Source organism: Pristiophorus japonicus, chromosome 11 (genome assembly GCF_044704955.1).
Source record: "Pristiophorus japonicus isolate sPriJap1 chromosome 11, sPriJap1.hap1, whole genome shotgun sequence".
Taxonomy (NCBI): Eukaryota; Metazoa; Chordata; class Chondrichthyes; family Pristiophoridae; genus Pristiophorus; species Pristiophorus japonicus.
This window is the reverse complement of record NC_091987.1, coordinates 165,911,949-165,935,490: the sequence shown is the minus strand read 5'-3', so window position 1 is coordinate 165,935,490 and position 23,542 is coordinate 165,911,949. Positions and strand designations below refer to the sequence as shown.

Sequence of the window (23,542 nt, the reverse complement as noted above, 5' to 3'; positions counted from 1 at the left end):
GAGGGAGGGGGCGAGAGAGGGAGGGAGGGGGGCGAGAGAGGGAGGAGAGGGGCGAGAGAGGGAGGGAGGGGGCGAGAGAGGGAGGGAGGGGGCGAGAGAGGGAGGGAGGGGCGAGAGAGGGAGGAGGGGGCGAGAGAGGGAGGGAGGGGGCGAGAGAGGGAGGAGGGGGCGAGAGAGGGAGGGGGGCGAGAGAGGGAGGGAGGGGGGCGAGAGAGGGAGGGAGGGGGCGAGAGAGGGAGGGAGGGGGCGAGAGAGGGAGGGAGGGGGCGAGAGAGGGAGGGAGGGGGCGAGAGAGGGAGGGAGGGGGCGAGAGAGGGAGGGAGGGGGCGAGAGAGGGAGGGAGGGGGCGAGGGAGAGAGGGAGGGAGGGGGCGAGGGAGAGAGGGAGGGAGGGGGCGAGGGAGAGAGGGAGGGAGGGGCGAGGGAGAGAGGAGGGAGGGGGCGAGGGGAGAGGGAGAGAGGGAGGGAGGGGGCGAGGGAGAGAGGGAGGGAGGGGGCGAGGGAGAGAGGGGGGAGGGAGGGGAGGGAGAGAGGGAGGGAGGGGGAGAGAGGGAGGAGGGAGGGAGGGAGGGGGAGGGGGAGGGAGGGAGAGAGGGAGGGAGGGAGGGGGCGAGGGAGAGAGGGAGGGAGGGGGCGGGAGGAGAGGGAGGGAGGGGGGAGAGAGGGAGGGGGGCGGGAGGAGGGAGGGAGGGGGCGGGAGAGGGGAGGGAGGGGCGAGAGGGGGAGGGAGGGGCGAGAGGGGGAGGGAGGGGCGAGAGGGGGAGGGAGGGGCGAGAGGGGGAGGGAGGGGCGAGAGGGGGAGGGAGGGGCGAGAGGGGGAGGGAGGGGCGAGAGGGGGAGGGAGGGGCGAGAGGGGGAGGGAGGGGCGAGAGGGGGAGGGAGGGGCGAGAGGGGGAGGGAGGGGCGAGAGGGGGAGGGAGGGGCGAGAGGGGGAGGGAGGGGCGAGAGGGGGAGGGAGGGGCGAGAGGGGGAGGGAGGGGCGAGAGGGGAGGGAGGGGCGAGAGGGGGAGGGAGGGGCGAGAGGGGGAGGGAGGGGCGAGAGGGGGAGGGAGGGGCGAGAGGGGGAGGGAGGGGCGAGAGGGGGAGGGAGGGGCGAGAGGGGGAGGGAGGGGCGAGAGGGGGAGGGAGGGGCGAGAGGGGGAGGGAGGGGCGAGAGGGGGAGGGAGGGGCGAGAGGGGGAGGGAGGGGAGAGAGGGGGAGGGAGGGGAGAGAGGGGGAGGGAGGGGAGAGAGGGGGAGGGAGGGGCGAGAGGGGGAGGGAGGGCCGGGGCGAGAGGGGGAGGGAGGGCCGGGGCGAGAGGGGGAGGGAGGGCCGGGGCGAGAGGGGGAGGGAGGGCCGGGGCGAGAGGGGGAGGGAGGGGCGGGGCGAGAGGGGGAGGGAGGGGCGGGGCGAGAGGGGGAGGGAGGGGCGAGAGAGGGAGGGAGGGGCGGGGCGAGAGAGTGAGGGGCGGGGCGGGGCGAGAGAGGGAGGGAAAGATAGAAAGCGCGAGAGGGAGGGAGAGCGGGGGAAGGAGGGAGGAATTTGTCGTGCCACTTACCCCAGCCACACTCGCCTCTCCCTCGGCTAGCAAGATCTCCTGCAGTAGACTGAAGAAACACGCTGTGATTCCAGGAACTGCCGTCATCTTCACCACGTCCAACGTCCTGCACAACACACACAATCTTCACCACGTCCTGCACAACACACACAATCTTCACCACGGCCTGCACAACACACACAATCTTCACCACGGCCTGCACAACACACACAGACCAGTCAACCACAAACAAGGCTGCCAAACAGACCATATAGTTTAGCATCACAGGATGCCTTCATAATGCTGCCATCAACACCATCAAACATGCTTTTAGTTTGAGACAGCATGGATCCTGCATGTTGGTTATGGATACTCAGTTTCTCAATCACCAGTGCATATGGTGTATTTGGACATCCAGAAAGCATTCAATAAAGTGCCACATAAAAGGTTACTGCACAAGATAAAAGCTCACGGGTAATATATTAGCATGGATTGAGGATTGGCTAACTAACAGAAAACAGAGAGTCGGGATAAACGGGTCATTTTCTGGTTGACAAACAGTAACTAGTGGGCTGTCGCAGGGATCGGTTCTGGGGCCTCAACTATTTACAATCTATATTAATGACTTGGATAAAGGGACCGAGTGTAATGTGCCAAGTTTTCTGATGATGCAAAAATGGGTGGGAAAACAAGTTGTGAGGAGGACACAAAAAATTTGTAAAGGGATATAGACAGGCTAAATGAGTGGGCAAACATTTGGCAGATGAAGTATAATGTGGGAAAGTATCAAAAAATAAATAAATAGCAAATTATTTAAATGAAGAAAAATTACAAAGTGCTTCAGTACAGAGGGATCTGGAGGTCCTTGTGCATGAAACACAAAAAGTTAGTATGCAGGTACAGCAAGTAATCAGGAAGGCAAATCGAATGTTGGCCTTTATTGCAAGGGGGATAGAGTATAAAAGCACGGAAGTCCTGCTACAACTGTACAGGGTATGGGTGAGGCCACACCTCGAGTACTGCGTACAGTTTTGGTCTCCGTGTTTAAGGAAGGATGTACTTGCATTGGAGGCTGGTCAGAGAAGGTTCACTCAGATGATTCTGGAGATGAGGGGGTTGACTTAGGACGAAAGGTTGAGCCTATACACATTGGAGTTCAGAAGAATGAGAGGTGATCTTACTGAGACATATAATGAGGGGGCGCGACAAGGTGGATGCAGAGAGGATGTTTCCACTCATAGGAGAATCTAGAACTAGGGAGCATTTCTTCTCTCAGAGGGTTGTAAATCTGTGGAATTCTCTGCCTCCGAGAGCTGTGGAGGCTGGGTCATTGAATATATTTAAGGTGGAGATAGATTTTTGAGCGATAAGGGAGTAAAGGGTTATGGGGAGCGGGCAGGGAAGTGGAGCTGAGCCCATGATCAGATCAGCCGTGATCTTATTGAATGGAGGAGCAGGCTCGAGGGGCCAAATGGCCGACTCCTGATCCTATTTCTTATGTTCTTATCACAGGCCTTCTCCGTGCTAATAAACCATCGTCCAAAGCCTCTCCTCCACCCTCCATCTATGAGTCTCCCCGCACGTGCTTCCATTCCTACCAGAATATAGCCAGATCATCTCCAGCTTTGGTTCCTCTTCCCTCTATCACCTGCAGACTCGCCCAAGGAACTATCTCCTCTTAATCAAGTCTCACCCTGCCCTTATTCATCTACATTGGCTCCACATTCCCAAATAAAACTAATTCAAAATCTTCATTCTTGTCTTTAAAATCTTTCACAGCCGCACTCCCACCCTAATTCTAACTTCCCACATTGATTCAATTGGGCTCAAACTTCCTGGAACTCCTTTTCTAAACCTCTCCCCCATCCTGAACAACATTCTCTCAAGCCATCTTAAGACTAAAAGAATTAGGAGCAGGAGTAGGCCGCCCGTGAGCCTCTTTGTGCAGAGACTTTGGATGTTCTTTATGTGAAAGGTGTTTTATATAAATGCAGGTTCTTGGCTCTTGCTCTGGGTGCAGCATTTCTTTAGCTCCCCATTCCCCTATCTCATTCAGCAAGCCTTTTCTTGCTCATTCTTGGGATGTGGGCGTCTCTGGCAAGGCCGGCATTTGTTGACCATCCCTAATTGCTTTTGAGAAGGTGGTGGTGAGCCACCTTCATGAACCGCTGCAGTCCATGTGGTGAAGGTGCTCCCACAGTGCTGTTAGGGAGGGAGTTCCAGGATTTTGACCCAGCGACGATGAAGGAACAGCGATTATATTTCCAAGTCAGGATGGTGTGTGACTCGAAGGGGAACTTGGAGATGGTGATGGTGTTCCCATACATCTGCTGCCCTTGTCCTTCCAAGTATTGGAGGTTGGTAGATGCTGTCGAAAAAGCCCATTACCTGCCCTGTCTTTCTCTCACACCCTGCTGACATCCCGATAGTTCACAGAGGCTCCTCCAACGCATTAGCAGGTGCTGGTAGTGCAGGAAAAACCAAAGGGCCTTTCAAACACCAGGTTACAGGGAGAATACCTCATCGAAACCAACTGCTACAGCACAAGTCACCCCACTGTGTCTCCAGCAGCCAGGGCCCGAGACAGCACCCCACTGATTGTACCCCTTCCATCGAGGGAACCTTTGAGTGTAACGGAGTAGCTGGAACACTCTGATACGAGATTGGGCCTGTGCTCTAGGTCAGCAGCTATTAATGCTGGCCAGATTCTCGAGGTGGGCTTTAAACATCCAACAAGTGCCGAGTTACTTACGGTTCAGGAACGGTGACCGGCCTGGGTGTGACTTGCTGCTCAGGAGGTGCTGCAATGGGTCCCTCAGCTCCCGATGACTCCGCCATATCCTCGGGCTCCGTCTTTATCACTTTCAGTTTCTTTTTCTTCCTCTCCTCTTTATCTTTTACCCTTTTCTTTGGGAATGTAAGATCTAATAAAGCTTTGTGGGGTAGAGAACAATACATTAGTTGCGGATTTTCCCACCTCCTGCAGAGCTCAGGGCCTGCTCCTGGGGTAGATGCGACTGTCCACGCCTGTATCACCGGACGAAGCCGATCTCAGGATTCTAATCCCGCCCCCACAGTTACCTCAGGGATTGGCCAGCCACCCTGCCCCTTTGCAATACCACCCAAAGACATGGGTCAACTCCCACATCTACACACAAAGCTCTCCTTCTCCGTGGCCTCACTCGGCTCCATCTGCTGTCACACGACATCCAACATCCAGTCTTGGATGAGCTACAGTTTCCTCCAGTTAAACATTGGGAAGAGCAAAGCCATCATTTTGGGACCATAGCACAAACTCTATGCTCTTGTCATCGTGTCCACCCCCCCCTCCCCAGCTATTGTTTCAGGCTGAATCAGACTGTTCGCAGTCCTATTAATCCCCGAGCTAAGCTCGCACCCACTTATCCACTCCATCACAACAAAACACCCACTTTCACTTCCGTTATATCACGTGAGTCCACCCCTACCTCAGCCCATGTACAGCTAAAACCACCGTCCATTCCTGTGTCACCTCCGGACACTACAATTCCGATGTTCTCCTGGCTGGCCTCCTATCCTCCGGCCCGTGAACTTGAACTCACTCCGATCCTATCCTGCACCGAGTCCCACTTGCCCATCACCCCTGGCCTGCTGACCTGTGTCGTTCTCCAAGTTCCTCAATGCCTCCAATTAAAATTCTCATCATCATGTTTAAATCCCTTCATGTCCCTGCCCCGATCTCTGTAACCTCTCAAACCCTCCGCCTGTATCTTCCTCTGACTCCACATTCCTGTGTATCCCATCCTCCGCCTTTTGCCCACCATTGGCAGCAGTGCCACAGCTACCTCAGCCCCAAGCTCGGGAACTCCCTGACTGAATTCCTCTGCCTTGCCATTTCCTTCTCCTCCTTTCGGGCTCTCTCTGACCAAGCTTTGGGTTACAACACTTATAATGACTTCTTTGGCTTGGTATCCATTGTTTCCTTATGTCTCTGTGAAGCATTGACTTTTTCTATGTTAAAGGCGGTATATAAATGCAAGTTGTTGCTGTTGATCTGGGAGTGCTTTACACCAACACTGGGTCTACAAACTGCAAATGATTTGTTTCCCAATGCCTCTCCCTCCAGCCAATCCGCCCACCCTTCAACCCCACTGACCAGCTGCCCATCACTACTCCCGCTCACTCCCTCGCACTGATGTTTTTATCTTCTAGCCAAGATTTGAAGTGTGCTAGCAGTGAATGTGAACGTGCTTTGACAGCTAACCCAATCTCAAACACGAGCAGCTCTGTGTTGACACATAAAAAATGGAGACGTCTCAAACCGTTGAACAACACTTTCCAAATAGCTCAAATACAGAAGTGCCCAGACACGGGCACCTCAGCACACCCAGCACCCCTCCCCCCACACCCAAACATCGGTACCCACCCCTCCAGACACTAGGTGGAATAGTGATCTGATAATCCTGAAATGAGTCCAAATCCCACCATGGCAGTTTGAGAATTTGAATTGAATTTTTTTTAAAAACACCTGGAAATAGAAATCTGGTATTGGTAAAAGTGACCATGAATCTGTTGTAAAAGCCCAAATGGTTCATTGATGTCCGTCAGGGAATGAATGCTGCCGCCTTTACCCAGTGTGGCCTATACGTGACTCCAGGGACTTCAGTGCCCCCTGAAATGGCCCAGCAAACCACGCAGGTGTATCAAATAGAGTCACCAGCACTTTCTCAGGGCGACTCGGCGTGGGGATTAAATGCTGTACCTGCTACGGTACCCACATCCTGGGAATCAATGACACCGGCTTCCACCCACCTGCTAGCGAACCCCTTCGGCCGGCATTCATCCGGGTGATGATGTCACTGAGAGTCAGGTCACCAGTGGCCAGGTCAGGATGGTCCTGTGGATCAGCAAATGAGAGAAAACGATGAGGCAGAGGCAGCAGGAGAGGAGCATGTGGGGGAAGAATAGTAGGGCAGGGAGATGATGCAGGTCAGGGGTGGGGGGAGGGAAAAATGAGGGGGTGGGGGTAGGGAGGGAAAAGTGATGGGGTGGGGGGGGGGAGGGGAAGTGAGGGGGAGAGGGGGAAGGGAGTGGTGTAGCAATAGTTTAACTATGGCTCCTAACATTGGCACCAGCCTGCTGGTGACTCTCCACACCTATTAACGAGAATCCCGCACGGACTTTGAATGAGTTCTTGGCACTCTGGTCAGTTACTGGAGGAGGCTGATGGAGCTCAGCAGCCACAATGAACCCCAACTTGAACCACTCAGTTTGAACTTCGACAACAGGCCAATAGAGGAGGGGCAGAGAAGGAGCGAAGACCATAAACAAGTCATTCTCTAATCTATATAAACAGGGTGTCGGAGTTGCTTTGGCCGTTAGATATCTGTAATTATATTTGAGGAGATATTGTGCGACCACAGATTGGACACTGGAAGAGAGGCAAGCTTTCCAACGTCAATGTTCACAAATCACTGCCACAGTTGGCTTGGCTACGATGGTCCGTTTGATCCGACACTTCATCATGTTCTCTCCACCAAAAGATGCAACTGTTCAAAAACACTGCAAGGAGACAGAGACAGAGCGAATGCTTGTCCCATCAGGGAGTCCCACAAGCAATGCTCAGACAGGCAGGTGTAGGTGGCTCAAAGAAGCTTCAGGGAAACCAGTGAGATGCTTTTGAACCCTCATCATCATAGGTAGTCCCTCGAAATCGAGAAAGACTTGCTTCCACTCTAAAAGTGAGTTCTCAGGTGACTGAACACTTCAATTACAGTCTCTGTCACAGGTGGGACAGACAATGGTTGAAGGAAAGGGTGGGTGGGGAGTCTGGTTTGCCGTACGCTCCTTCCACTGCCTGCACTTGGTTTCTGCATGCTCTCGCCGATGAGACTCGAGGTGCTCAGCGCCCTCCCAAATGCATTTCCTCCACCTAGGGTGGTCTTTGACCAGGGATTCCCAGGAGTCGGTGGGGTTGTTGCATTTTATCAAGGTGCCCTTGAGGGTGTCCCTGAAACGTTTCCTCTGCCCACCTTGGGCTCACCAGCCATGTAGGAGTTCCGAGTAGAGCACTTGCTTTGGGAGTCTTGTGTCGTGCATGCGGACAATGTAGCCCACCCAGCGGAGCTGATCAAGTGTGGTCAGTGCTTCAATGCTGGGGATGTTGGCCTGGTCGAGGACGTTAAGGTTGGTGCATCTGTCCTCCCAGGGGATTTGCAGGATCTTGCGGAGACATTGTTCGTGGTATTTCTCCAGCGACTTGAGGTGGCTACTGTATATTGTCCACGTCTCTGAGCCATACAGGAGGGCGGGTATCACTACAGCCCTGTAGACCATGAACCCTACAGTGTGCGAGACAACTGTAATCCACTGAGAGACATCCTTGTGATATTTCCTTGCGTTGAAATTTGAAGGAGAGAGCAGGTAGAACTGCAGTGCAGCATTCAATTCTGGGCACACCTTCGGAGGGAGTGCAACGTAGATTTACTAGAATGATAGCTGGACTTGAAGGGTTAAATTACGAGGAAAGATTACCCCAACTATGGTTGCATTCTCTAGAATTTGGACGGTTAAAGGGCGATCTGATTGAAGTTTTCAAGATATTAAGGGGAACAGATGGGGTAAATAGCACAAATTTATGAAAGGGAAATCATGCTTGACAAATCTTCTAAAGTTTTTTGAGGATGTAACTAGCAGAGTGGAGATAAGGAAGAACCAGTGGATGTTGTGTATTTGGACTTTCAAAAGGCTTTATACATGGTCCCACACAAGAGATTAGTGTACAAAATTAAGGCACATGGTATTGGGAGTAATGTATTGACGTGGATAGAGAACTGGTTGGCAGACAGGATGCAAAGAGTGGGAATAAACGAGTCCTTTTCAGAATGGCAGGCAGTGACTTGTGGGGTGCTGCAAGGTTCAGTGCTGGGACCTCAGCTACTTACAATATACATTAATGATTTGGACGAAGGAATTGAAAGTAATATCTCCAAGATTGCAGGTGACACTAAGCTGGGTGGCTATGTGAGCTGTGAGGGGGCTGCTAAGAGGCTGCAGGGTGACTTGGCTAGGTTAGGTGGATGAGCAAATCCATGGCAGATGCAGTATAATGTGGATAAATGTGACATTATCCACTTTGGTGGCAAAAGCAGGAAGGCAGATTATTATCTGAATGGTGACAAATTAGTAAAAGGGGAGGTGCAACGAGACCTGGGTGTCATGGAACTATATCAGTCACTGAAGGTAGGCAGGCAGTAAAGAAAGGCAGTAAAGAAAGCAAATGGCATGCTGGTTTTCATAGCGAGAGGATATGAGTATAGGAGCAGGGAGGTTTTACTGCAGTTGTACAGGGCCTTGGTGAGGCCACACCTTGAGTATTGTGTGCAGTTTTGTTCTCCTAATCTGAGGAAGGACGTGCTTGCGATTGAGGGAGTGCAGCGAAGGTTCACCAGACTAATTCCCGGGGTGGCAGGACTGACATATGAAGAAAGACTGGATCGACTAGGGTTATACTCAGTGGAATTTAGAAGAATGAGAGGGGTGAGAGGGGATCTCATAGAAGCATATAAAATTATGACAGGACTGGAAAGGTAAGATGCAGGATGAATGTTCCCGATGTTGGGAAGTCCATTACCAGGAGTCATAGTCCAAGGCTAAGGGGTAAGTCATATAGGACCGAAATGAGGAGAAACTTTTTCGCCCAGGGAATTGTGAACCTGTGGAATTCTCTACCACAGAAAGTTGTTGAGTCCAGTTCGTTGGATATATTCAAAAGGGAGTTAGATGTGGCCCTTATGGGTAAGGAGGTCAGGGGGTATGGAGAGAAGGCGGGAGTGGAGTACTGAAGTTGCATGATCAGCCATGATCATATTGAATGGCGGTGCAGGCTCGAAGGGCCGAATGGCCTGCTCCTGCACCTATTTTCTATGTTTCTATAGAGAGGAACTATTTCCGCTGGTTGGGGATTCTAGGACGAGGGGGGCATTGCCTAAAAATGAAAGCCAGTCCTTTCAGGAGTGAAATTAAGAAACACTTCTCCACACAAAGGGTGGCAGAAGTTTTAAACGCACTTCTGCAAACAGCGGCTGATGCTGGTTCAATTGTTAATTTTAAATCTGAGAATGATAGATTTCTGTTAACCAAATGTATTAAGGGATATGGGGAAGAGGAAGGTACATGGAGTTAGGTTACAGATCAGCCGTGATCTCACTGAATGGCAGAACAGGCTCAAAGGGGCTAAATAGCCTCCTCCTGGTCCTATGTTAGGTGGACATAGCTTCCTAAGTGAATTTCTTTCATGAAGTAACGGAGAGGGTTGACGAGGGTAGTGCGCTTGATCTGTATATGGACTTTCAAAAGGCATTTCACAAAGTACCACATAAGGGAATTGTTAGAAAAATTACAGTTCATGGGATTAAAGTGACAGCATGGATAAACAAATGGAGAAGAGCAGAAAGCAGAGAGCGGTGGTGAACGGCTGTTTTTCAGACTAGAGGGAGGTGTTCCCTGGGCTCGCGCCTGCTTCACCTCCACAAGGACCGCGCACTCTGTCTGGGACGGAGAAAAGAAACCAGTACAGAACCAGAAGAGTAACGTTTTCACCAGGAGAAGCAGCGAGTAAGTCAACAAATCGAGCCCTGTGGAAGAAGTGGCCAACGAATTACATTTAGAAGAAAATGGACATTTTGAAAAGAATGACCTTGTTAAAGGAGCATTGACCCAATAAAGCAGGCCAGGGAGCGGAAGGAGTAGCGTGGCTGCCTAGCCCAGCAGTCTGCACGAGCCCCCGGCCTGCGAGCACCATCGGAGCAGGCCAGGGAGCGGAAGGAGCAGCATGGCGGCCTGCCACTCTAGGGAGCAGCATGTGCTGGAGCAGGAGAGCAACGGCAGTGAAAAGGGACGTCATCAAGGTCCAGGTCGGTGATTGGAGCGTGAGCAGGTACAGCAGGAGCGGCAAGGTCAGGGCGAAGGGGCGACGAGAGACTGTAGAGGAACATGATCGGGGCCCAGGAGAGGCGTGAGTTCGGGGCCCAGAAGAGGAGAGGGCCCAGGGGCAGCACCGTCCAGCCCACACTGCAGCAGGAGACAGGGCGGGGAGGGGGTAGAGAAAGTGATTCTCTACAAAACTATACTCCAGCTCCATGCCACCATAAAAGATGGGACTGGTCTTAACACTCGCCTCCCCACTGTAGACTTCCAGCTAGTTTTAAGTTTGAGACAGAATGTAAATCAAACATGGTGACTACACATTTCAGAGCTGCTTCTTTCAGTTGAATATGGTGCAGCTCAGGTATGGAGACCTCACACACTGACTGCGAGCCAAGGGCCCGGATAGCGTTGTGTATTCAGGCTGGAGTGGTTGCAAGCTGTGAGGGTGTGACACCCTGTGCCCGATCATCCCTCAGTGTGCAGTCCTGAGGCAATCTCTCTCTATGCTCTCATCAGCCCCTCTTCTGTGGGGGCAGTGCTGGGCCATTGCCTGCAATGATCCTGCCATCAGCTCTTCAGGGAGCTCAGCTTGCCTGGAAGTTCACAGTTCCACACGGAGTTGGGAATGAGTAATCCTGTGGCTGCTAAAGGCATTGACCCACATACAGAGCTGGGCCAGAGGGCGAGGATCGATCACGTCCTGCAGTTCAGATGGCGACAGTGCACTGCTCCCCTGCGGTGAAGGTGACCATGACCCGGGCTCTGCCTTGGTCAGTTTTTCCGTTGTCCCCCACTCGCTGAAGGGGTGTGCCGATCAGGTTAGGCCTCATCTCCTCTCACCGGATAGTCCAGCAAACATCAGACACTCAGAATTAGAGAACATCACATCCCTCAACCCTCACTCAATGGTGACCTATCCTGGGATACTGACCAATAGGTGTCCCCAAGCTCCAGCTACTAAACCAAATGGCCAATCTTCAAATGATCCAACACAGTGAGCATCGGCAAGCTCTTGGTCCATGGAGGGCCAGTCAATCCAGGTGCTATCTGTACACACACACGCATGTACACTTGCACACATGGATAATGATCAAAAGCAGGAACACTGGCTGAAATATCTCACTACTCAACCATGAGATCTTGAGAGATCTGGTCACCTCGCTCATTAACCAAAGCTGGGACCTCCCGGGCAGTGCGAAGGGTGGGTACCAACCCTGTTGCATTGCAATATGTTGGTGCTCGGCACGCTGCACCAGCTGTATAAACCAGTGATTCTGGGCACAACACGTTTCCAACACCTCGCTACAACTCAGCTTACCGGCTGCTGTCTTCGCTTTTCAACGTGTTTCCTTAACATGATCTTCAACTCATCATCCCCCAGTTCAGGCTTATCTGTAACACAATAAGACTGGTATTATGTGGTACCAAACCACTCACCTCAAATCGCTCACATCAATCTCACTCTCACTGACACAAGTGTACGGGGCGCGTGGTAGGAGGTAGGGCTGGTGGGCAGAAACAGGGGGAACGATGTGTGAAGGGCATATGGGAGACAGCGGGTGGGGGGGGGGGGGGTGGGAAAAGAGAGGGGCGATGGCGGGGATGGGCTGGTGCAGTGTGTGGAGGGGCAAGGGTGTTGGATACTGCAGCACACGATCAGCATGGGCAGTGGGATCGCTCAGTTACTGGCTGCATGAACTTGCCATGTCATTCGAGGAGCCTTGGGAGTGACTTTAAAAGCCGAAAATTTTGTGAAGATAATTGCAAACCCTATTTGGCGTCTCGGTGCAGTCTGACTCTCAGCACATGGCAAGACCTCATTCTCACACAGGGACAACACACACACAGGGACAGGGACAACCCACATTCAGTGACAATTCACACAGCTCTCTCTAACAGGCCCATTTCCCGAGAGCTTCACGTTGAGCAGCAGGACGCACAGTGAGAGTGGTGTGACGCAGGGTTGAGGGACTGAACAGACGGTCAGAGGAGATGGAATGAGGCAGTGTTTACTCACCGACTGTCTTCATGTCCTGTGTGGAGAGGGTTGGCACAGCTCTCAGCGCTACGCTGGGACTTGAAGGATGTGTTGGAGAACTGGGGAGCCAGGAGCACACCTCTACAATACAAAGAAACGTGACACATCACCAGATCAGAGAGGACACGACACTGTTAGAGAGTTAGGGAACCAAGTGCAGAAATCACTAACAGGTAGTGGACAGGTACAAAAAGCAATTGACTAATGGAATGTTGGCCTTTAGCTCAAGGGGGTGGATGTTATGTATATTTACATAAAGCTCTGGTTAGACCTCATTTGGAGTTCAGCAGTCAGTTCTGGGCACCGCAACTCAGGAAAGATATATTGACCATGAAGCGGGTCCATAATCTTAAAATTAGAGCTAGGCCGTTGAGGGGTGATGTCAGGAAACACTTCTTCACACAAAGGGTAGTAGAAATCTGGAACTCTCCTCAAAAAGCTGTTCAGACTGGGTTAATTGAAAATTTCAAAACTGAGATTGGTGGATTTTTGTTAGGCAAGAGTAATAAAGGTTACGGAACAAGGCGGGTAGATGGAGCTAAGATAGAGATCAGCCACAATCTAAGTGAATGGCGGACCGGGCTCGAGGGGCTGAATAGTCTACTCCTTCTCCTTAGCAGCAGCAGAATTGTATTCCACCACAATCTGTAACCTCATGGCCCGGCATATCCCTCACTCCACCATTATCGTCAATCCAGGTCACCGACCCTGGTTCACGAGAAGCGTAGAAGAGTATGCCAGGAGCAGCACCAAGCGTACCTAAAAATGAGGTGCCAACCTGGTGAAGCTGCCACACAGGGCTACATGCATACTGAACAGCGGAAGCAGCATGCTATAGACAGAGCTAAGTGATCCCACAATCAATGGATCACATCAAAGCTCTGCAGTCCTGCCACATCCAGTCGTGAATGGTGGTGGACAAACAAACAACTAACGGGAGGAGGAGGCTCCATGAATATCCTCATCCTCAATGATGGCAGAGCCCTGCACGTGAGTGCAAAAGACAAGGCTGGAGCGTTTGCAACCAGCTTCAACCAGAAGTGCCGAGTCGATGATCCATATCAGCCTCCTCCCGAGGTCCCCACCATCACAGAAGCCAGTCTTCAGCCAATTCGATTCACTCTATGTGATATCAAGAAACGGCTGAGCGCACTGGACAACATCCTGGCTGTCATGCTGAAGATTTGTGCTCCAGAACTAGCCGCGCCTCGAGCCAAGCTGTTCCAGTACTGCTAAACACTGGCATCTACCTGACAATGTGGAAAATTGCTCTGGTATGTCCTGTCCACAAAAAGCAGGACAAATCCAATCCGACCAATTACCGCCCCATCAGTCTACTCTCAATCATCAGCGACAGTCCTATCAAGCAGCACTTACTCACCAACAACCTCCTCACCGATGCTCAGTTTGGGTTCTGCCAGGACCACTTCACTCCAGACCTTATTACAGTCTTGGTCCAAGCATGGACAAAAGAGCTGAATTGCAGAGGTAAGGTGAGAGTGACTGCCCTTGGCCTCAAGGTGCCCTAGCAAATCTGAAGGCTTCTTCGACAGAACCTCCCAAACCTGCAACCTCTGCCAAAGGACAAGGGCAGCAGGAATATGGGAACACCATCACCTCCATGTTCCCCTCCAAGTCACAGACCATCCCAACTTGGAATTATATCACCGTTCCTTCAATGTCACTGGGTCAAAATCCTGGAACTCCCTCCCTAACCGAACTGTGGGAGCACAATCACCACACAGTCTGCAGCGGTTCAAGAAGGCAGTTCACCACCACCCTCTCAAGGGAAATTAGAGATGGGCAATAAATGCTGGTCTTGCCAGTGACACCCACATGAATGAATTAAAAAGAGATCGGCTTCAAAAGTATATTGAGCATTAGGGGAATGGGCTTCAATGGGAGAGATAGGGTACTGAACATGGTAGTTAATGGGAGAGTTAGCGTACCGGACATGGTAGTTAATGGGAGAGTTAGCGTACTGGACATGATAGTTAATAGGAGAGTTAGGGTACTGGACATGGTAGTTAATGAGAGAGTTAGCATACTGGACATGGGTTTCCTTAATGGGCCTGTGACATCCTGGACTTTCCTTCCATTCCTTTGTGCTGGGCTGCATTAGCAGAAGGGTAGAGCACAAGTCTAAAGCAACTATACTAGTGCCACGTTGCCCATTGGGCTGGCCCTGGGGTGCTGTGTAGTTGTGGGCATTGAATCGCAGGAAGATACAGCTGTCCCTGAATGTACACGGTAGGTAGGTGGGCTGACCCCGGCTTCCTGTGACCCTTACCCCTGGCACTGTGCCTGACCGGACTGCAGCTGGCTGTGCTGCAGTGAGCAAGCCCATCACCATCCGTGTTCTTACCTTCCTCATCCGATGAGATGCTGTTATCTTCACACTGCTCCTTGACCTCTCGCAGTATCTTCTCGTATCGACTGTGCGCGCGCCTCTCCTCCTCCTTCTCCTTCTGGCTGGAGATTGCATGGTATTTCCTCTTCAGGGCCATGTCTGGACCACTCTTTCTCGCCAGCTCCAGCAACTCCTGAAATACCAACCAATGAACAGAAACACACAATGGTTTGATTTGCTGTTACAACAGGTTCAGGCTCAGAGCAACAGTCGGAGATGTAAAATACGCAACCTTTGGGACTAACTGCTGTCTCCTCAGAAGTAGGAGCCAGTTTCCAGTGCCATCATGACCAGTCTTTCACAACGCACTTTACCAACTCCTGCCCGTACAGCGTCTCTGCCGGTCTCAATATCCAGCAGTGCCTTATTCACCTCCCCCACATGCTCCCAATGCCCCAATCTCTCCCCACTAAAACTGGTGTATATCTCTACACTTAAAATAGTCAAAATCTGAAATATTTGAAACTAGCAGGGTCTGACATGTGGGGCAATAAACTATAGACTCATCAGTCAGTGGTCAGACTAGTTAACATGAAAATCCACAGAAGACATTTAACTTCACAGAAACATGCAGCGACACACCTGGCACCGATTCACCAATGAACTTAATTCACAAGTGTCCGTGCTTTACCCCACTGTACTCTGCTCTTAACCTCACCCTTTCATTATTCTGGGGTCTGCTCCAGAGTTTACCATGAAGTTATGGACAGATGCCTTCAGTGCTTTACCATAAGTGTTACAATAATTACCATGAATTCCCTGAGCTAACTGATTTATTAACTGTAAGGACGCCCCTCCACCCCCACTCCCTCAGCACCACCTGTGGAGTCACTCCTACCTTCCTGGAGACGAGGATTTGTTTGAGAAGCTTGTGGAAGTACTGCTGCTGGGCGTACAGGTACCGCTTATACTGCGACTTCATGCACAGCCTTCTGTACTTAACCACCTCTGGGTTAAAGTGGCCATCTGGAGACAAAAGACAAACACCAGCAACATAAACACTCCAGCCAACAAATAAAATCCCCTCCACCCCAACAAAGCACCATTACACTTAATTCCTATCAGTCAAACTCCTTCCCATTCAGTCCCATTCTATAGAACAACTTGTATTTATATAGCGCCTTTAACGTAGTGAAAAGTCCCAAGGCGCTTCACGGGAGTATTATGCGCTAAAAGTTTGACACCGAGCCGCATAAGTAAAAATTAGTGCAGGAACTTGGTCAAAGAGGTAGGTTTTAAGGAGCGTCTTGAAGGAGGAAAGAGAGATAGAGAGGCAGAGAGGTTTAGGGAGGGAGTTCCAGAGCTTGGGGCCTCGGCAACAGAAGGCACGGTCACCGATGGTTGAGCGATTATAATCAGGGATGCTCAGTAGGGCAGGATTAGAGGAGCTCAGACATCTCGGGAGAGTTGAGGCTGAAGGAGGTTACAGAGAAAGGGAGGGGCGAGGCCATGGAGGGATTTGTAAACAAGGATGAGAATTATGAAATTTAGAACTCCAATGTATGAAAAATGCTTCCTATTCATTGATATTGTACAGAATTTCAAAGAACTCTTTGCAATTCATCCCCTTTCTATTAAAATCTAAAGAACCAAAGTCTTCCCCATTCGTTTCTCTTGTTGAGTAAAGCACAAGGTCCTTGTTACATCGCTGTACACTCATAGGGTGCTGTAGGAACTTACCGCGGAAGAGTCTCTGAGCGATGTACAGAGGGTTGCCGAAGCGGAAGTTGTCCCCGTTGAAGAGCCCAGCGATGATGTTGTCCTGTCGCTCCAGGTTATCCTCGGGGAACTGAGGAAGAAACTTCCTCAAGTGATCTCGCTGGGACTGAGACAGGACCTCGTCCCAAGTGCTGCGACTCACCACCTCAAAGAAGATATCAGGCTATGGAGACAGAGAGTTCAATCTCAGTGTTTGCACACCGTGCCATAATCAAGAATACCAGCAGAATCCCCTGGAAAACAGCTTTTCCAAAATATTGTTGGTGAATTTGGGAAGAATGAAACACATTTCCACTTCTGCACCCAGTGCCAACCTCAAGTGAGCCCAGGCTGCGCATGTCACAGGTTAAAGCTCGCCCAACCGTAGCCTCACAGTGCAATTTGATCCAAACAACAGCACCACCTTCACGTCTATTTTGCACACCAGCCATTGCGAATAATCTGCAAACGGACCCAGAGCTGGATACTGGAAAGTCGGAAGTGATTCTCCGCTAAAAATAATGACAGTGAAGTGTGAGAGAATTAAACACTAGTTGGCCAATGGAGAAGCCGAGGGAGTTTCAGGTATAAGCAGTGATGCTAAAGTCACCCCAAGCTCACAGCACTGCATTTACTGAGAGCTCCCTCATGCACAGCTGACACGGAGCTTCACACGGGAGGAGCAAGGACAGAAAGTCACAGTCCAGGTTTAAGAAGAATATTACAAAACGAGCCGCAAGGCAGCAACATGCTTCTTACTTTCAAATCATCCGAACTGTGACACCAAACCATTCACTGCTGAGTGATACTCACACTAACTAATACAGAGAGCTCACAGCGGGCCACCTGCACTGGCAGAGGAATCAGGTCATCTTTAAGGGATCGAAATGTTACTAAAGCAATGAGGAATAAGTTGAGGAAACAAGAGACAAAGATCTCCGGGAGGAGGGAACAAACGTTAGCCGCTGACAGCCGTCAGTGTCTTCAGATGCCAGCTGAGCAAGAGGCAGCCTCTGCTGTGAGTAGGCAATCTTTGTGCCATGTATTGCAGTTTTGGGCAAATTTAAAAGAAAATGAGACTATTAATTTATATAGTGATTCCCAAAACGATTCACAGCAAATTTTGAAGTGTAGTCATTGTTGTAAAAAGGGAAATGCAGCAGCCAATTGGCACACAATGAAATAAATGAACAGATAATCTGTTTTAGTGAAGATCGATACTAGGAGAACTTCACTGCTCCTCTTCAAATAGTGTCACAAGATCTCCACCTAAGAGGGCAGACGGGGCCTCGGTTTAATGTCTCATCCGAAAGACGGCACCTCCGACAGTGCAACGCTCCCTCAATACTGCACTGGAGTGTCAGCCTGGATTACATGCTGAAATCTCTGGAGTGGGACTTGGATCACGATCTTCTGAGTCAGAGGTGAGAGTGTTATCACTGAGCCACAGCTGACACCTAATTATATTGTGATCACTACCCCCCACATGTTCTCCCACACTTAAGCTCTGGTCTGTTTCCCGTTACTGAGTCTTGCACGGCATCACTACCCAGTGATTGACACTAACAATTATAGACAACCCGAAGAGTTAGTTAAAAACCCGAAACAGCTTCAGTGCCTGTTTAGAGACCAACATACAGGCTCACGGTTGTACAGTACTCACATCCTCCAGCAGATCCTCCGGAAGACGGACCCTGGTCCCTCCGAGCAAACACTCCTCCATGATGTCAGCGCCATTGACCTCACCAGCAGATCCCAGTTCCAAGGGGTCTGTCAACATATGATCCAGACAGTCCATGCTCAATGTTCCAACCTGAGAAAACATGGGGTTAGGAAACAGAAGCATCAAGAATCAAATTAAATGGAGCCACAGAAAAGATAAATTAACCTCCAGAGTGGGTCGCCACTGCTCACGTTGAAACGTCCACTCCAGGACCCCGAGCTGGTTTACCGCCCCCACCACAGGACAGGTTCAAACTCTGCTGGTGTGTCCTGTTGTGTAATATCCGCCTGTGCACACCAAGGCAGCACTCCTCTCGTACCCGGCCCTGATCTTTCCTTTGTTCCACATATAGCAGCTTCCCCGCAATCGATCAGCCTGGTGCCCCAGTCAGAACGCCCCAGCTGGTCTTACCCGTGGGTGACCAGTGACGGGTCACAACTTCAGCAAATGTAAACACTATTAAAAAGAAAGACTTGCAGGCACAACCTCAGGAAGCGTTACGGCCAATTAAGTACTTTTGAAGTCATAGAATCATAGAAGTTTACGACACAGGAAGAGGCCATCATGTCCACGCCGACCGAAAAAGAGCTATCCAACCCAATTCCACTTTCCAGCTCTTGGTCCATAGTCCTGCAGATTACGGCACTTCAAGTGCACATCCAAGTACTTTTTAAATGTGATGAGGGTTTTGGCCTCAACAACACTTTTAGGCAGTGAGTTCCAGACCCCCAAAACCCACTCCGAAGGGAAATAGGTCCATTCTACCCAATCTATCTAGGCTCTCATAATTTTATACACCTTAATTAAATTTCCCCTCAGCCTCCTCTGTTCAAAAGGGCACAAACCCAGCCTATCCAATCTTTCCTCATAGCTAAAATTCAGTCCTGGCAACATCCTCGTAAATCTCCTCTGTACCCTCTCTAATGCATTTCACAGCTTTTCTGCAATGTTCTGTCAAGCCCTTTAAGAATTTTGCATGTTTCAATGAGATCACCTCTTATTCTTCTCAACTCTAAATTCGCACCACACCAGTGCCAGGCAATGACCATCTCCAACAAGCGAGAATCTAACTATCTCCCCTTGACATTCAATGGCTTTACCATCGCCGAATCTCCCACCATCAACATCCTGGAGGTCACCATTGACCAGAAACTTAATTGGACCAGCCACATAAATACTGTGGCATCAAGAGTGGGTCAGAGTGCCTTGTAGATGGTGGAAAGGCTATGGCGAGTGTCTCACCTCCTGACTCCCCAAAGCCTTTCCACCATCTACAAGGCACAAATCAGGAGTGTGATGGAATACTCTCCACTTGGCTGGATGAATCCAGCTCCAACAACGCTCAAGAAGCTCATCACAATCCAGGACAAAGCAGTCCACTTCTTCAGGAGTACCTCTCAAACCTGCGACCTCTGCCACCTAGAAGTACAAGGCAGCAGGTGCATGGGAGCACCATCCCCTCCAAGTTCCCCTTCACCACCAGCACACCGTGGCTGCAGTGTGTACCATCTACAAGATGCACTGCAGCAACTCGCCAAGGCTTCTTCGACAGCACCTCCCAAACTCGCAACTTCTACCTCCACCATCCTGACTTGGAAGTATATCAGTTTTCCTTCAGCGTCGCTGGGTCAAAATCATGGAACTCCCTTCCTGACAGCACTGTAGGAGCACCTTCACCACTCGACTGCAGCGGTTCAAGGCAGCTCACCACCAGCTTCTCAAGGGGCAATTGGGGATGGGCAATAAATGCCAGCCTTGCCAGCAAAGCCTACGTAATGAATAACAAAAAATAACAGCAAGTCCCTTTTTATTGGGGCCTAGGTGTCACAGAATTGCTCCGGAATTTGCCCAAGTTATGCTTCGAGAAGGTTCCACAGCGTGGGGACAACTGACAGTAGTTTGAAAGCTGGAGATGGGGGTTATCGAGAGCACAGCCGGCGTAAACCAGGAGTTGGGAAACCTGCGATCAACACAGGTCCTCCCTCTCTGCCTCTGGCCCTCTCCCTTTAGTCTGTCAATAACATCAATCCGTTCTTTATCAATGGACGGAGACACAAAGCAACAGACAATGTTACTGTGAGGCAGCGGGACTGTCGCAGAGCGAGTCCGGAGAGCGACCAGACCCGACCCGACCGCCGGGCCCGCTGCCCCCGGGCCCTCCCTCTCCCTCTCCCTCTCCCTCTCTCCACCCCACCCCCGGACCCGCTCCCCCTGCCCCTCGGGCCCTCCTCTCACCTGTCCCGCTTCGGCGGCTGTTGTTTTTCCGGCCCGGGGAATTCGCGACTGACGGACCGGAAACTGCAGCCTGAAGCCCGGTTCCGGTGGAACCACTTCCGCCGCCGCCCGGCACTGGGTTCCGGGGCCCGGGGGAAGCGGAGCGGAGCGGGCCCGGGACACTCGGCGGTAGGCGAGGCAGCCCACAACCTGCACCGCCCAGCGATGTGCAGCGCAGGGCCGCCCCGCTCGGCGGGCAGCAGCCGGGGCTGTACCCAGATCTGAGGTAACACAGACTGACAGAGGCCGAGGGATGTTCAGCCGCTCACACCAACTATTGCAGCTCTCTCAGGCACTCTGCCACAGGCATACCGTCCCCTTCTGGACTCAACATCGAGTTCAACAATTTCAGACCACAACCTCTGCGCAGAATTTGTTCCATAAGAAATAGGAGCAGGAGTGAGCCATACGGCCCCTGGAGCCTGCTCCACCATTCAATAAGATCATGGACTCAGCTCCACTTTCCTGCCTGCTCACCATAACCTCTTATCGCTCAAAAATCTGTCTATCTCCGCCTTAAATATATTCAATGTCCCAACCTCCACAGCTCTCTGGGGCAGAGAATTCCACAAATTTACAACCCTCAGAGAACAAATTCCTCCTCAGCTCAGTTTTAAATGGGCAGCCCCTTATTCTGTGTCTATGCCCCTTAGTTTTAGTTTCCCGTATGAGTGGAAATATCCTCTCTGAAATATCCTTTCGTGACCCCTCATTATCTTATAGGTTTCGATAAGATCACCTCTCATTCTTCTGAACTCCAATGAGTATAGGCTCAACCAATCTTCATCAGTCATCTCCGGAATTAACCTCGTGAACCTTCTCTGAACAGCCTCCAATGCAAGTATATCCTTCCTTAAATAAGGAGACCAAAACTGTATGCAGTACTCTAGGTGTGGCCTCACCAATACCCTGTACAGTTGTAGCAGGACTTCTCTGCTTTTATACTCCATTCCCCTTGCAATAAAGGCCAACATTCCATTTGCCTTCCTAATTACTTGCTGTACCTGCATACTAATTTTTTGTGTTTCATGCACAAGGACTCCCAGGTGTCTCTGTACTGCAGCACTTTGCAATTTTTCTCCATTTAAATTATAATCTACTTTTCTATTATTTCTGCCAAAGTGGATAACCTTACATTTTCCCACATTATACTCCACCTGCCAAATGTTTGCCCTCTCACTTAGACTGTCTATATCCCTTTGCAGATTTGTTGTGTCCTCTTCACAATTTGCTTTCTCACCCATCTTTGTATCATCAGCAAACTTAGCTACATTACACTCCAAGTCAGTAATATAGATTGTAAATAGTTGAGGACCCAGCACCGATCCCTGCGGCACCCCACTAGTCACTGCTTGCCAACCGGAAAATTACCCATTTCTCCCGACTCTCTGTTTCCTGTTAGTTAACCAACCCTCTATCCATGCTAATATATTACCCCCAACCCCGTGAGCTTTTATCTTGTGCAGTAACCTTTTATGTGGCACCTTATCGAATGCCTTCTGGAAATCCAAATACATCACATCCACTGGTTTCCCCTCATCCACCCTACTCGTTACATCCTCAAAGAACTCCAGCAAATTAGTCAAACATGATTTCCCTTTCATAAACCATGCTGACTGCTTGATTGAATTATGCTTTTCCAAATGTCCTGATAATGGACCCCAGCATTTTCCCAATGACAGATGTTAGGCTAACTGATCTATAGTTTCCTGCTTTTTGTCTGCCCCCATTTTAAAATAGGGGTGTTATATTTGTGGTTTTCAAATCCACTGGGACCGCCCCAGAATCCAAGGAATTTTGGTAGATTACAACCAATGCATCCACTATCTCTGCAGCCACTTCTTTTAAGACCCTAGGATGTAAGCCATCAGGTCCAGGGGACTTGTCCACCTTTAGTCCCATTTTTTACCGAGTACTACTTCATTAGTGATTGTATTAAGTTCCTTCCTCCCTGTAGCCCCTTGATTATCCACTATTGGGCTATTTTTAGTGTCTTCTACTGTGAAGACCGATACAAAATATTTGTTCAGCATCTCTGTCATTTCCTTGTTCTCCATTATTAATTCCCCAGTCTCATCCTCGAGGGGACCAACATTTACTTTAGCCACTCTTTTCCTTTTTATGTACCTGTAGAAACTTTTACTATCTGTTTTTATATTTCGTGCTAGTTAACTTTCATAATCTATCTTCCCTCTCTTTATTATTTTTTTAGTCGCTCTTTGCTGGCTTTTCAAAGTTTTCCAATCCTCTGGCCCCCCACTAGTTTTGGTCACATTGTATGCCTTTGTTTTCAATTTGATACCCTCCCTTATTTCCTTAGTTAGCCATAGATGATTATCCCTTCTCTTACAGTCTTTCCTTCTCATTGGGATATATTTTTGTTGCGAGTTATGAAATAGCTCCTTAAATGTCTGCCACTGCTCATTAACCGTTCCACTCTTTAATCTATTTTCCCAGTCCACTTTAGCCAACTCTGCCCTCATACCTTTGTAGTCTCCTTTATTTAAGCTTAGGACACTGGTTTGAGAACCAACTTTCTCACCCTCCAACTGAATTTGAAATTCAACCAAGTTATGGTCACTCATTCCTAGAGGATCCTTTACTACGAGGTCATTTATTAATCCTGTCTCATTACACAGTACCATATCTAAGATAGCCTACTCCCTGGTTGGTTCCGCATCGTACTGTTAGAGGAAACTATCCCGGATACACTCTATGAACTCTTCCTAAAGGCAACCCTGGCCAATTTGCTTTGTCCAATTAATATGAAGGTTAAAGTGCCCATGATTACTGCCATTCCTTTATTACAAACCTCCATTATTTCCTGATTTATACTCCGCCCAACAGTGTAGCTACTGTTAGGGGGCCTATAGACTACACCCACCAGAGACTTTTTCCTTTTATTATTCCTTATCTCCACTCAAACTGATTCACCATCTTGATGATCTGAGCTAATATCGTTTCTCACTAACTCACT

At 50.2% G+C, this 23,542-nt stretch overlaps 1 protein-coding gene across 4 annotated transcripts in view; it reads right to left on the bottom strand.

Annotated features, from left to right (window-relative positions):
• The window catches only part of nfrkb (nuclear factor related to kappaB binding protein), an 84,670-nt gene extending 64,097 nt beyond the window's left edge, over positions 1-20,573 (bottom strand). For 2 of the 4 annotated variants that reach the window (XM_070894244.1, XM_070894247.1), the window contains exons 1-10: positions 20,527-20,573; positions 18,232-18,381; positions 16,551-16,752; positions 15,709-15,836; positions 14,826-15,003; positions 12,440-12,541; positions 11,741-11,814; positions 6,307-6,391; positions 4,268-4,448; positions 1,537-1,642 (exon numbers count right to left, since the gene is read on the bottom strand). In XM_070894244.1, the coding sequence (XP_070750345.1) occupies positions 1,537-1,642; positions 4,268-4,448; positions 6,307-6,391; positions 11,741-11,814; positions 12,440-12,541; positions 14,826-15,003; positions 15,709-15,836; positions 16,551-16,752; positions 18,232-18,366 (1,191 nt within the window). In that variant the 5' untranslated portion in view covers positions 18,367-18,381; positions 20,527-20,573. Of the gene's footprint in view, positions 1-1,536; positions 1,643-4,267; positions 4,449-6,306; positions 6,392-11,740; positions 11,815-12,439; positions 12,542-14,825; positions 15,004-15,708; positions 15,837-16,550; positions 16,753-18,231; positions 18,382-18,456; positions 20,448-20,526 lie in introns of those variants that run through there. The other 2 variants (XM_070894246.1, XM_070894245.1) reach the window with 2 other exon arrangements.
• Positions 20,574-23,542: the final 2,969 nt, after the last annotated feature.